The sequence below is a fragment of the Coffea arabica genome, chromosome 7e, assembly GCF_036785885.1.
Source record: "Coffea arabica cultivar ET-39 chromosome 7e, Coffea Arabica ET-39 HiFi, whole genome shotgun sequence".
In the NCBI taxonomy this organism is placed as follows: domain Eukaryota; kingdom Viridiplantae; phylum Streptophyta; class Magnoliopsida; order Gentianales; family Rubiaceae; genus Coffea; species Coffea arabica.
Window position 1 is genome coordinate 41,576,598 of NC_092323.1, and position 15,907 is coordinate 41,592,504.

General features: G+C 33.3%; 1 protein-coding gene and 1 pseudogene across 1 annotated transcript; one reads left to right on the forward strand and one right to left on the reverse strand.

The window, feature by feature from the left end:
* Positions 1 to 3,510: 3,510 nt before the first annotated feature.
* Positions 3,511 to 14,377, reverse strand: LOC140011164 (probable dolichyl-diphosphooligosaccharide--protein glycosyltransferase subunit 3B; annotated as a pseudogene).
* On the forward strand, positions 6,213 to 6,751 carry LOC140011165 (large ribosomal subunit protein uL23-like). The gene has a single exon (XM_072059674.1). The coding sequence runs from the start codon at positions 6,213 to 6,215 to the stop codon at positions 6,672 to 6,674; it is 462 nt and encodes a 153-aa protein (XP_071915775.1). The 3' UTR covers positions 6,675 to 6,751.
* Positions 14,378 to 15,907: the final 1,530 nt, after the last annotated feature.

Consider the following 15,907-nt stretch of genomic DNA (forward strand, 5'->3'; position numbering starts at 1 on the left):
ATTTTATCTTTAGGAGTCCTATACTCCAAGAGATTTTGATTTTTGTAATGATTTCCCATACATCGAAACTTTTTCAAGTTCAAAATACATTAAAATGATTGAATTGGTGATCCAGATGTTTGAACTATAAAGTCAAAACCAATCACTCATTTTGTTCATCACCAGTCCAAGTTTCAAAACATTTTTAATTGCTAAAGTTGTAAAAACTGGAATATTTTTTTTTTAAAAAAACCCTCCCTTGAAGCTTCTTGTAATATCATTTAGTACCCTTAAAGTTCTAAAAATATCACTTACTTTCCCTTTAAGTGATATGTGACAAAAATTCGCCATGGATTAAATCTTACTTCATTGCTACTATGGATTAAAAATATCACTGGAATATTTTTGAAATCTTACTTCATTGCTACTATGGATTAAAATGATCAAATGATCCTTAAAACCAGCAGACAACAAGCATACATGCGAGATTCACTTTTCTCTTCCTTTCAGTAATACCAAAGATTTTGACTTCTGTTTTTTCCTCAATAAAACTCTCATGCAACAATTACTTAGTATAGACTAAAAGAAAAAAGAGATCTAAATTGTGTTACTTTTCAATAGAGAAAGTGCATAGGAACAAAATGGTAAATTTTGCATCAACATGATTATATTTTCATGTATAATATTTTGGCGAACATATACAATAAAAGGAGGCTATATAGTAGCCACTCGCATTTCTTTGCATTCTTCAACTTAGCAAAAGTCTAAAGGGTGTAACTTTTCTTAAACTTTTTTCTATGCTATTTCATCTTTTATTTTCTGATCAATGTGATTAATTGTTCAATGTTCAACCTGGTAAAAATGACAAATTAAAGAAGCTGGATGACATTTTTGCTGAACAATATATATACTTCTTCATTTTGTGATATTCTATACCATGTAACATATTCAATACAAGAATATTTAGAAAATAGACAAAACCATTAGCTGCCAGTCTTTTTTTTTTTTTTCAAACGGTAGAACCTACTCTATCCTAATCTATGAGGGGCGGGGGAGCCTAAGGAGGCTGTTGTAAGGGGCTAGTGGGTATACAGACCTAACTAGACTAAGGAAGTGCTATGACACAATTCTTAGATTTTTTTTTGAGATTTAAACCCTCGCCTACAATTCAAGGGGGGACTTAAGTCCCTCACTGGTGGCCACTGAGCCATTGACCTAGTGGTTTAGCTGCCAGTCATTTAAGACCAATATTAACGTTCACGAGGAAACCGGCACATGAAATTTTTTTTGTTTTTTTGTTGCTATGACTTGTGAGCCTAAAAAGTACAGAGTGCCAGGTGAAAGCTGACTTTAACTCTCTTCTATCCAAATGATTGTAATCCAAAATTCCAAATATCATTTCCTCTGCTTTATTTTTCGACTTTCTTTCTTTGTTTGGGCCTTTGTTTCATTTTTGCTTTTCTGAATTTGGGCTGTAGCTTACTGGGTTAATTATTTCTTCTCGTTTTTTTTATGTTTTAGTTTTTTTTTTGTATTCTCTATATATTTGTTTCTATGATTTATTTTTTTCCTTATTTTCTTTTTCCCCCTTTCTTGGGTTCCCTAAAAGAAACCTACACAATTTAAAAAAAATAGAACATTATATTAAAAAACAAAACTTATTAATTTACATACGCATGTATATACGTAATTTACAAACTCACGGAGACCTCATGGATGGACCACCATTGAAGCATCACAAAACATAATTAGTTCTTTTAATAGCCATTTAATTACTCTATCAAATCTCATCCCAATGATCATGAAAGGGTTCTTAGATTCTTTTTTATACCAAGTTCAAGGTTCGAATTATGTACCTGACAATTGGAGTTAAAAAGCAATTCGAATCATGTACTTGACAATAAAGAGTAAAATGCATGTGAGAAGGGATGAGAGGATTAAAAAAAAAAGTCTCTTCTTGTCTATGCACAATAGTGTTCCTCTATTTAGCTTGTATAATTGACTAAACAGCAAAGGCAAGACTTCTAATGATCAAATCACTCTACATTAACCTTTTAGGGTTTATTCCACTTTGCACCCTTAAAGTTCTTTCTATTTCCATTTTGCTTAATCTTAGTTACAAAACTTTACGTCTTGTCTTTCAAAACAAATTCTAAATCTTACAAAGGGCTTAAATATTGAATGAAAAACCTTATATTCACCGTTTTTTTTGTCAAATATTCACCGAGTTAACATTGCTCTAAGCTGAACTAGGGCATGAGAGCACAATCTACTATTGTTAATGCCATGCATCCAAGGGGTGTTGAATTTTTTAATTCACAATGTGTAATATGGGTGTAAAACATTGTTAGCCCCCTAATATTCATAATTTTAGTTTATATTATGCTATATATATATATATATGAATTAGCCACCTTTGAATTAATATTTTCTTCAAAAAGAGTTAGTTATTGTTTTATTGTTCTAGTTATTTAACTTTTAAAAGAGTAAACATATAATCAATAATCTATAGTAAATTGACCCAATTTGATATATTATAATAAATGACCCAATTCAAAATTATCAATCGGCTAAATGTGACGACCCCACCTTCTCCTAGAGCATACCCTAAAAGTTTGCGGATTGCCTGTCTAGTTCTCGTTAGGGCTCACTCATTTACATTAATTCCAGAGATAACATTTTGATAAACCAAAACCAAAGGCTCAAATCTTTTACAATACCAAGTTCAATACAAAAGTTTCAACCATAATATGAAACTAAAGGATTTACAATCACAAAAGTCTTCACGTTAATTTTCTAAGATCCCTTGTTCATTCCCCGACCACCAACTTCTGTAAGGAAAACAAAACTAAAGGGTTGAACTAAAGCTTAGTGAGGTTCGCCGAGCAAGTAACATTTAATCAACACTTAAATCAATACAATTAAGTAAGTAGTGCACATTTCACTTTACAATCGCTTTCAAAAGGATACGCACTCCTCCTAGGAGTCATTTCAATATCATTGAGCCACTACAAGAATTTTGGTCTTCAATGACAACTACTTTTCGTCACAAAAAAGCAAAAAGTCGTCACTGATGACTTTTATTGACAACATTTCGGTTGTCGCAGGGTCGTCACTGAATCTCCGTCGGTAAAAGTATACAGTGACGACTTTAAAGTTGTCAGTGAATAGAAACTTTTTTATGACAAGATATGTTGTCAATAAAAGCTACAAATTTAGTGACGACATGCTTTCTTGTCAATGATGCATGAAGCAACATAGTCAGTGTATATATTCATTAGTGACAACTTTATTGTCAATAAACCCCTTATCAACTGTGACAACAACTTCTTATCAATGGATAGTTTTGATTGAGTGACAACAACAATTGTCAATAAAGACAGCCTGCTTGAGAAATGCTACTCATTTACAACACCTTGCAATGTGTAGTTTGATGATTTTCCTACTACAATAATATCTAAAAAATGAAAACATCAGCAATGTTTAATAAATAACAAACGTAGACACCCGTTACAATAGGAAATGCCATAATAACATATTAAATATTCAAATGTCATAAATAAGTGGAACATCACACTACAAATAGTTTGATAAGTTTCAATAGAGCAAATTTTGCCATATAAGTCAAGGCTACACTAAAAAACAATTCCAAGTCCCAAAACATTTTCCGTGCTACCGAAACATTTTCTAAACTTAAGATAGCACTATAACCATAGTTTTTGAGTCGACACGTAAGCCGTACTGCTAATCTTCCAAACCTCTAAAATGAGCAATATATCTGCAATAAAATAGTAAAGTTATTAGTAGATGATAGAAAAATTAAAACAAGGAAAATTAGTTAAGGAGTCACCAAAAAATAAAGTGAATCATTTGTTTTAAGTCTCATCTAGATAGTGGCTATACAAAGAGTAGAAAAAGAGACATTATATGGGTAGTTCGGAAACAGAGTCTACTAGAGGATGGAAGTTTAATAACATTCATTAAGAGCCAAGGATTATATGGGCAGAATTGTTCCACTTCTTTATTTTAATATTAAGATGTCAAAGGACAGCAACAAACGATTCCACATTTATGAGAAACAACTTTGCAAACTTCACTGTGTTTTGGACCAAAAGTAGTCTTTGAAGCTTTGAATGTCATAGGATTTCATATATCTAAAAATATGTAACTATACATAAGGTCTAATAAACAAGAAAAAGCAGCCTTATCACCTACCAAGCACTTTTGAGGCTTGATACTACAAGTTAATATTGTCACCTACCAAGAACTTTTGAAGGATACTAATTTGTCCATTACTTGAGACATGAATCCAACTACTGCCTACAAGACTAGTGAAATCAGCATATACAGCAACAAGATAAAAAGCAAGTCCAAGCACCGTACACATGATTGCAAGTTGGCTAATTGAAGAGACAAATTGGATATCCTAATAGCTGGAAGCTATAAGAGCTACACCTAGAGCCAAAAAGTCAAACTTTATCCGAGTCCATGTTAATAGTAACCTGTGGACTTATTGCCAGAATAATTACTTTTAAGACTCCAACAGTGGCAGGGGGAGAGAAAGTGCTACTACAAGAAGCAGAAACATATTCAAAACTATCATCTTTTAACTAAAGTGAGTTAGCAACTAGTGTTCATTAAGCACATTTGTCAATATCATAATTATGCAGACACAGTACTTTGGTTAGGATACACAAGAATGTCAAAGCCATTATTTACAAGTGACAAATCACATACAACAAATTGTAGTGTCCAAACTTGTAATTCATTGTTTGAAAACCACAAATTGATTACCAAAAAACATGAAACAGTAATCATTTTCAAGATTTTTGAGACTTTAGGCAGGCAAAAGCAAGCCCTGAGTCTTAAATACGTTTGGAATTTTTTTAATCTAGTTTTTCATTTTCTTGCCTGTACTCTGCTACCAATGGAACGCATTGCAAATTCCAGTAGTTCAAAGAAGTAGTACAACGTACATGACTAATTTGTGCTGTGACATCTGCCAAAGATTGTCTTCATGACACGATTTTGTGCATTGACAGAATGATTTAGACTCATGCAGGACATATTTGCTTCATTTCGAATGTCTTTCCCTTGTTTTTCTGTCTTTAGTTTAGATAGAATCAGGATATCAACTAACTTCACACTCAATTCTGTATCGCAAGTGGAGATTCTTCACCAAGATTCTACTCATTCTAAAGCACTTACCAAAAGATACTTCATATGAATTAAATATACATCATCAAAGCAGCCATTCAATCGAATTACTTGCCGCATGGGAAGTTTCTACTTCAATTTTAGCAGAGTCAATAACACTTCAGAATGGATATTGCTTCAGAAAAATTAACACAGTAGAAGCAGAAAATGCAATAAACTTTAGAGATTCTTATGCAACCCAGCAAGTATTAACCATAAAACAGATAGAAGGCATTCATTCAAATTACTTGCTGCATGGGAAGTTTCTCCTTCAATTTTAATAGAGTCAATAGCACTTCAGAACAGAAATTGCTTCAGAAAAATTTGCACAGTAGAAGCAGGAAATGCAATAAACTTCAGAGGTTTTTACGCAACTCAACAAGTATTAACTGCACAACAGATAGAAATGAGACGTAATGTCAAAGTACTTACCACTTTCAACTCCATCAATCCATCAAATGGCTGATAAGTTGCTATTCCACTAATACTCATGTCCTGTCCCAATATTGATTCCTTGGCATTCTCTGCTAGCCATTCTTGAACCAAATCTAGTGACAACTGGTACAATAAACAAAAAAAAAATCTTACAAGTAATTACACTCCATCCTTAAACTTAAAATCAGCATATAAACAAAAGCGAACATTTAAGTGCAACTATATATTGTTATTAATGAAAAATTCTGATTCAATGATAACTCTTAATCACCATGAAAATTGAAAATTTTCCTACAACAATTATATCTATAAATGGAAAAAAATGACAATGATTTATAATTTGCAAATGAATGCATCCATTGCATTACGAAATGTCAAAATATCATATAAGCATTCAAATATCATAATGAAGTTCAACAACACCCTATAGATAGTTTGATAAGTGGTATTTGGCCTAAATTTCACATATAACTCGAGGTAGCTTTACAAAACAAATCCAAGTCCCAAATTTCAACACAGAGCCGCTTCAGCAACACTCAGCTCCTCCCCTCAACACTCGGCTCCTCCCCTCAGGTAAAAGATTTGTAAGGCAGTTTCCAGCAATGGCTCCTAAAGCTGACACCACAAAAAAGCTTGATACAAAGGCTCAGGAAGCCAAGGTTGCCAAATTTGTCAAATCTGGGACAACTTTTAAGAAGAAAGCCAAGAAGATCCGGACCAAAGTTACCTTCCATCGTCCTAAGACATTGAAAAAGGACGGGAACCCGAAGTACCCACGTATCAGTGCTCCTCCTAGGAATAAGTTGGACCATTATCAGATTCTCAAATATCCTTTGACTACTGAATCTGCCATGAAAAAGATTGAAGATAACAATACCATGGTATTCATAGTTGACATCCGTGCTGATAAGAAGAAAATCAAAGATGCAGTGAAGAAGATGTACGACATACAGATCAAGAAAGTGAACACTTTGATCAGGCCTGATGGAACAAAGAAAGCATATGTTCGGTTGACTCCAGACTACGATGCTTTGGATGTGGCAAACAAGATTGGAATAATATAAACGAATTTAGTCATTGTTTTGTTCCGATAAAAGATACTGTCTTTTAAGTGTGACAATTTGCTAGGCTGTTTTGTCGTGAAAAAAAAATACCAAATTTCAACACAAGGGGGAATTTTTAACATCAGACAAAATTTCACTAAACCTTGCCATTTCCCAATTTCACTATATCTCTTGTAGTTCGGTTGCTTAGCTAAAATTTGCAATCCAATAAGAACCTCAATAATTAAAGCTGGACATTCAAAATCAGCCCCAAAGAAAATCAAAATCAGGCCCAAACTAATGCACCAAATTAGCTCAAGAAATAAGTACTGCTATTAAACTTCAGCCTCAAAGGAATAATATAACAAGTTGATAAGGCAACAAGCACTACTATAACAAGTACTGATATAAGTACTGCTATGAACAATATAACCAGTTGATAAGACGATAAGCACAACACTAAAGGAAAAGCAACTTCAGTTCACTTGCTTAGCTAAAACATTCAAATAAACTAAACTAAACTAAACCAAAACAATCCAAACTAATGCACCACAGAGGATACAAGGTGTCAAGTATGATAACCAAAGTAATGTCGATCATGATATAAGGTGTCAAGTAGGAGCAATGTGTACCAACATAACTAGAATGTTTCTTTGCCATTTAAAAGCAAAAAACAACTTTCTTGTTCTAGATCTCTGAAATTACTTTTGCTGTTTGTCATGGTGTATTAATTCCATAGAAAACCAGCACCCCTTAATATTGTATTCCAATCAAACTAGTAAGTTAGGCAAGTGGCGGGACATTGCAAAACATTCACAGTGAAATTTACTTCAAGAATGGCACCAAAAATGGGAACCATTCATGTGAAAAGAAAAGGTATTACCTCAAGGAATGCCTTCAAAACCCACATAAAAGTTAGTATTATTACTCCGTTAACAGAAAATCCAACCTACATCCAGCAAAAAGTTTGTGATTATATAGTATAAAATAATGCTATATGGAGAACAAACTACCATGTAAGACATGAAACTTAAATTCCAGGAAAGCAAGCAAAACAAATTTTACAAAGTACTTATTCTTACTCGAACTAGAAAACTAGCATAAAGATCACCGTTGTGCAAGTTGATTGAGAATTACTTATATCACAAATAATATAGCAGTATCCTCTTGCACTAAGCTCTAGCACTCAAGCATCATCCTCTCTAGTCTAATTACTGAGTACGTAGTATAGCCTTTTACAATGTTATGGAATTGTGAATCAAATTCTTCCAACTCCTGAAGAAACACCCACTACCAACTGCAAATGCCAACTTATAGCTCTAGTTCATAATTTGGCATGTGATTTGCAATTTGGCCGCAGGTTTACCATTCAAAATTGCACCTTTCCTCATTTAGTCGGAAACTTATCTCAACGCCATATCTACATGTGAAAGAAGATCTAGAACAGATACCATAGAAAACGAGAAAACAAGTGATTGCTATGCTTATTACAAGCATTTCACCAAGACAACACCAAAAAGATACATAAATCACTGCCAATTACATGATTCAATTTTTTTAGCAACAGTTGCAAATACAGAATATGAGCACAAAAGCAAAATAAAAGGTACATTGTTAATTTACACCAAAAATAAAACGTCAATTTTCCTTATCTGAAACACTAACAAAAACTAACACGGTAGAACAAACTAAAATTAAGAAACCAGAAATGCGACAAGAATGCCAACAAAAATCATCTGAACAGCCCAGGAGGAAATAAACATCACCAACCTCTGAGCATTCCTATTCCTCACATAGACAAGAACATGAGTAACAAAAGCCAGCAACAATCCCATCACAGTGTACAAGAACCCAACCGCGAACCCTTTAGCTCCCAATTGCATCCCGGACCCCCTGATAAAAGAAAACCAACTTCCCAGGGTCATTCCTATCAACCAAAAACATGGGTATTTTCCTAATTATGTTATGCATTGAACCGGAGACACTGAAAAAGTAGACAAAAATCTCTCCGGTCATCCAAATACTCTTATTGTGCAAAAGGGTGTTCCCATAAATCACTTTTTTCACCAAGAATGGAGCCGAAATCAGAATAACAGCAATGAGAAACATCAATTGCTTCTTAGAAATCAAAGAGGGGCGATCAATTGGCCCAATGCTCAGTTTCGTTTTGGCCTCGACAAATTCAGCCATGGATTCGGCGAGCCTCGAGAAATCTGATGCATTTATCTGGACGGAGTCTTTCTTGACATCGGTGTGGGGCAGAGAATTTACTCCGAAAAGGGCGAAAAAGGACTGGGATTCTTGAAATTCGATGTCGAAGAAGAAGAGTTTTGAGTGAGAAGTTGGAGGGTTGTTGGCTAAAAAGGATTTAGAGACGAGGGAGAACTCGGATTTGAGAGAAGGGAGGGAGAGTTCGGGTTTGGAGTGGAGTTGTTGGGCGTCGAAGAAGACGAGGAAAGTACAGGGACGATGAGTTGGAATAGATAGAATCCGTTTGAGGAGGGAATCAGTGAGATGGATAACGCCGCCTTTGGGGGACTGGGATTGGAGGGATTCGAGCTGCAAGAGCAAATCCGAACTGGGGTCTTGAGAATTGGTGGAGATCGGGAGGAGGGTGATGAGGAAGAGGATGATGAAGATTGGGGCTTTTGTGAAGGCCATTTTGCGACCTACTATAAGTTAATGTCCGTCTAAATTCTTTTTTGGTCGAAAAGGAAAAAAACTGGTGGGAAAAAAATGGTGGGAAAACGAAAACTTTTCCTGATTAATTGACGCGGGCAAAAGTAGAAAAATATGTTTAAAGTAGCAATGCCTTTTGAAGGATATTTGCCTGACGAATTGTCATAAAAGGTATGATTTTTCTGACAAATAAGTTGGTTGTCATGAAAAATTTGCCACGAAAAAAATAATTTTTTGTAGTGAATAAGGAGGAATGCTCGAGCAGTAGTGAGAAAGAAATTGAGAGGGGTCAAAGTGAGAGAGAGACCGAGAGAGACAGTGAGAAGACCAGCGAGTGAAAATGTGAGAATTAGAAATGTATCAAACTTAGCCCAAAAGTGGTAGACTTGTACTCTTTCATTTTGAAATTTGCTTTTTAAAGAATGCCTCCACCAATTTTCAATTCCCGCTGTTTTTAAAGAATTCTTGTAGTGATACCAAAAATCATGTTTTTTTCTAGATTTGTAATATGGTTTGAACCATAGATTTTAATGCTATAGTATTATTCTTTATTTTTTAGCAAAACATAAAAATTTTCATCAACATAGGTGGCAAAATTTGTTAATTTCATATATTTGAAAATGTACTTTTATAATTTGCTAATATTTTATACTAATTTCTTATAATTGCAGCACTAAATAACATCATGTAATTGAAAATAACGAAAGTCAAATTCTATGGTTATAACAGACTTTCATTAAAAATAATCAAATGCTATTAATAAGACATTATTGTTAAGTCAAAATCAAAGAAAATTTAGTGATGACATAATGTTATCACTAATTTATTCAAGATTATAATGACAAGAAAAGTCGTCACTAATTAAATTGCTAGTTTTTAATATTGTCAATTGCTAGTTTTTAATACTTTTGTGAAAATATTGATAATGGTTGAGAAAATTTTGTTACATTACTGCAAGTGATAAATGTACTTTTGTTCTTTTTCAAACATTTATTTTAATGTTTAATTTTGTTTAAAACTATTGTACTAGTATAGATTTGCAAGACAAAACTTAAGTTCTCAATAGTTAAAAAATTCATTACAGAGAAAACACAAAGTAGTAGTTGCAAAATGTGTATAAATTACAGATATTTTAATGTGTATAAATTACAGTTTATTTTAATGTTTAATTTTGTTTGAAACTATTTTACTAGTTTAGATTTGCAAGACATAGATTTATGGGTAATTTCTTTTTTTTTTCTTTCACATATTTAATTTATGTTAAATACAAAACCTACCAGTTTCCCTTTCATAAAAATATTAGTGCAACACTTTTTGAATTTTACTTACAAACATTTATGTATTTAACATAAATTAAATGATTCAGAGTGAAATGCCCATAAAGAGCAGAATATTTGTTCATGTAATGGAGGAAACCCACAAAGAGTTGGTACTTTATGGGCCATTTCTTTTTTTAAAAAAATTTAATTTATGTTGAAAAGATAACCTGCCAGTTTTCGTTTTGTAAGAAATCAGTGTAACACTTTTTGAATTTTACTTACAAACATTTATAAATTTATCATAAATTATATGTTTGAGAGTAAAATACCCATAAAAAGTTGGTACTTTGAATAGATAATGCTCATTTGCCCATAAACTACACTCCCTGAAGGCTATTTTGTTAATTACTTTGTAGTACTTTGTTATTCCTTTGCTAATACTACTTGGCATGTAGTACAAAGGATAAATCTGGCATAAATTTCTTATTCCATTGATAAAAAGACCTGCCTGCCTTATAACTATTGTAATGAAAGATATATCTTTAGAGTTTATAACAAATTATTACTTAAATTTGAGAAAATTATAAAATATTTATGCATAGTTTATCAAGATACCATTCGCAATTTCCTAATAAAAAAAATAGGGGCTAAATTGTAAAAACTAGGGTGCCATAATAGAAATAATAAAATTGGTGTATTACATATGGGGGTTAAATTGCAAAAGTTAGAGTGCCATAGTAGAATTAATGAAATTGGTGAATTACATATGGGGCTAAATTACAAAAGTTAGGGAGTAATAATAGAATTAAAGAAATCGGTGTACTACATATGGGGCTAAATTGTAAAAGTTAAGGTATCATAATGGAATTAATGGAATTTTTTACAACATTTGGGGCTAAATCGCAAAAGTTAGGGTGGCACAGTAGAATTAATGAAAGTGACTTAAAAATAATTACTTTAAACAGTGACAATTAATTCTTGTCACTAAATCCGAATCGGTAGAGTGACAGTGACAATATTAGAAGTTGTCACTATATAGATCATTTTAGTGACAACTTTTTCAAGGTCGTCACTGAAGACTTAGTTGCTTTGAGCAATAATGACAACTTTCCTTGTCGTCACTAAATAGCCACGTTTTGTGACGACTTTTGTCGTCACTAAAAAATGTTGTCACTAATGACCATATTTCTTGCAGTGTAGTTTGTGACGAAAATAACGGGTCGTCACTAAACATTTAGTTGCTTTGATGCAATTGTGACAACTTTAGGTGTCGCGACTAAAGAAACTCCTTTTGTGACGACTTATTGTCATCACTACAAAATGTTGTCACTAATAACTTTTTTTTTAGTGATCAGTGACGACAACAAAAAGTCGTCCGTAAATAGGCCAAGTAATAGTGATAATGTTCTTAATGTCGTCACTATTGTGTGTTCTAAATACTCCCACGCTCTTGCTAAATCTTGGCGGGAATTTACTAGTGACGACTTTTCTAAGTCGTCACAAATGAGTTGGCTCCCATTAGAGGTTTGTGACGAGTTAGAAAGTCGTCAATAAAGGATCCACTTTTGTGACAACTTTTTTTCGTCACAGAGAAAAGTTGTCACTGATGACCAATTTTCTTGTAGTGAGCGTTCATTTCAGTGTCAAAATACACTAATTTCAATATCATTGCACCTTCATTTCAATGTCATTGTACATTCATTTCAGTGTCAAGAGACACTCATTTCAATATCATTGCACACACTCCACCAATTCATCTCCTTATGTCCTCCAAAACAATAAACAATCCCCTACATTTAATAATAAGTTCAATAATCTCCCAATCTCAGAGTAATACTTGAGTATACCGAAACATTTACCCAAAGCTACCGTCCTACCCGACCAAGCCCTTTGCTGGCTCGAATAGTCCGTTGAACAGAAGGTTTTGGGGCCCAGTTCAGCCAGTGTGATAAAGTACACACACGGCTTACAATCATGCACACTTACAATATTACTTGATCAATTATCAACCTTCAAGCTCAACTAAGTCGAGTGCGATAAATTACACTCCTGACTTAGATGGCGAGGGACAATTGAGACATACTTTACAATGAATCACTTAGCAATATTTCATAGTAAATACATTTATCACATAATTTCACTCAAGTACACATAAACAGTTAAACACATAAATTTAGAAACACTCACCAAATACCCAAATAAATTACTCTCGAGTCTCGGGTTTGTTTCCTGGCTCGTAGCTGCTTCTTGAGACAAGTTCATAATTCCAAAGTAAATATATATATAATTTATAGATGTTCACCTATTATTTATTATTCTATTATTTAAACTATTAAAATTAAGTTTGACTTTAAAATATAAAATATACTCAATATTTATTCCACATTTTATTTCGGGACTTATTGACTTTATTATCTTACATCAAGAAATATACGTATTTTCCAAGTTAATAATTTATAAAATATTTACATTAGGATTAAATCATTTTCTACTCAAGATTCTGAGATTAAGGCTTAGGAGGACTCCATTGATTCCTTTTTAATTAATTAAACTCTAGGTTATTTGGAAATTAAATTTTATTCCACTACACCAGCCCCTTAGATTTTAGTCTTTAAAATATTCGTGAAGACAAGATTGAGTGATTAGAAGCCAATTTGTATATATAACTATAATAAGTTGCATTAGGGTTCCAAAATATTATAGGGGTTCATTTATCTGTTAAATCAAAAGTTTTAGCAATATACACAGTTTAGCATTCATTGTCTCCCCTAAATCCTTTCTTCCAATCTCATGTTCCAACTAGACAAGTTAACTACATTTAGTAGGCTAGAAAGTAGCCTTATACAGATCGTGGAAAGTTTTGCTCTCGGCTAGCATCATAGCAGAATGCATCTGGAAATAAAAGAAAGTCAATGAGAAACAATAAAGATGGCAGCTTTGTTATCCTCTGGTGTTTTGATCACAACTGAAACTACACTTATCGGATCGAAGCAAATTTTATAGTTTTGAAACTAAGACATGACCTACATTTCCTATGAAGACATCGACACCCAGTTCTCGCATTTTCAGAGTAAAAAATGGACGGTCAGAAGCACATTCTGCTTCATTCTCTAGGCCAAGCAACCGGCAGTCCATCGAGTTCATTAGCTCTGCTATACTCACTTTAGTTTCTGCTTGTTTCTGTTTTACTTGTTGAGGTTAAGGGACTTATGATATGTTACAGCTTACTATACTAGTTTAGAAGCTAAAGTTGTAGAGGATCGCCAAAGTTTCTTTCTTTTTCTCTCTCGGTTGCAGTCACAAAGTTTCCAGCAAGACCACAATTTATCGTTTGACATTTTCTTACCTTCACTTCCTCAGTTTTTTTGTCTCAATCAATCATGCAGAGGATACTTAATCTACTACAGGTTATCCTAAGCAAAGCATAGAGGTTTATGACCAGAATTCAAAAGGAAAACTGGATTAAGTCTCAGGTCTGCGCAAGGTTGCAAATTCTGATGCATAGCAGCCTGCACCAGGTTTCTTTCCTCGGTCGAAGCTCAGTTCTCTACTCAAACACTACATGCAGCGTATTCATTCATTCATTTTTACCGAGTCAGCATGAAGTTATTGCAGATTCTTAACATTATCATCCTAAGAAATATTAAGAACAGTTATAAGTTCCAGTTTCTGTAATTTTCACAGTTTCTGCATAACATTTCTCGCACCAGAAACTAAGTTCTTAGCTAGCTCTACCTGCAGCTCAAGTTTAGCTAATTATACTATCTAATCAGCGAGTTACAGTGAGAAGGTTACCTTTCTTCCCTAAGGTTTCTTGTCGCAGGCTGCTAGAATTGCTATTCCAACTCCTCAGGTCCTATCCCTCGACTTCCCACTTCCCTTGCCTTCGTTTGTATAATTTCCTTGGTTAGCTGATGGTGAAGCTCGCAAATTCTTTTCCTCACACTCCGTCTCACTCACTCGATTCTGTTTTAGAAAGAAAGCAAGAAAGGAAGACAGCTTTTGTTTTGCTCTCAGCCACCGCCAATTTTGTTTCTTTAAGCTGCTCTCTTTCGGTCACTGCTTACCCAGCAGACTTGGTAGTATAATCCTTCCTGACAGCTGTCTTACTAAGAGCTACTCACCGCCCCAATCTCAGCTAAGTCCTACACTTCCACCGCTTAGTCTTCGGTTCCAAGCAAATGCATTCTTCTCTCGGTTTGGGTTTCTGAATTCTGATAGTTTATGTCTTGGCCGCATGGTAACTAGTCTAATATTTAAGGTTAGTTTGGTCTTTTAGTTGTAGTTTATTTGCTCACTAAGGCCTAAAATTTTATGATTTCATGCATGGGCTCCTAACCTCGTTTGTATTTTCGGGGAAAATTTCTTACGTTGATCTAATCGATTTTGACATATTTAGCTTAAAAAAAAACTTATTAGACATGTACTTACCAAACTTCCAGTATATATTACGTGTCTAGTAATATTTGCAAATAACATGAATTACGATATGCACGCCATAATTTATTTAATTCGTAAAATTTTTCTATACCATTTTAGGATATTTCCTAAATTCTCAATTTTATAGGGATTCAATTAGACATTTAATTTAACCATTTATTTGTTATATATAATATTTCTAATATCAAAGTAATTAAAATAAAATAAATTCAGGGCATCCACATAATTTTTTGGGGTTCTCACACTAAAACAAAAGCAATTACTTTATTGGCTCATATATAAATAGACAATTTAGTTCAATTGATTAGACTCGTTCTCACTTCTCACTCTTCCTGTATTGATAATCAAGATGGTTACGAAACAAGATGGAAGATAATTTCTTGAATGATTACCTAATTGTGTACATAGAAAAGAAAGTTGTTGAAAAATTTAGCACTGATTCAATCCTAGATAAATTTACTTCTAACAGGAACGTAAAGCTCAATTTACTTTTATGAAAAGAGGTTGAAATTTTAGTGTGTGTTAACATAACTTTTTATCTTTTTTAATTAAAATAGTTATATTTATATTGCATATATATTTTGCATAGGTGACATATTGGAGCATCTTCTCATAATGTGCAATTTGGCTGGTTGTGATATTATCATATATTTAAGAAAAGTTTATTTTTTGTTTTAATTTTCGTTTTGACTATGTTGCATATTTATAAAATAAACATACCTTCATAATTAAAGTTAATATTTGATATTTTTAGATGTGATATATTTAAATAGATGGAAATTATTTTGAACATAGCATATTAAAATAATTTTGTTAGAAAAATTTTTGGCCCCTTGGAAAAAAAATCTTGGCTCCGTCACTGCAGGTATCCCGTTT

Coding starts and splice junctions, on each gene's coding strand:
- LOC140011165 (XM_072059674.1), top strand. CDS start 6,213: ATGGCTCCTAAAGCTGACACCACAAAAAAGCTTGATACAAAGGCTCAG.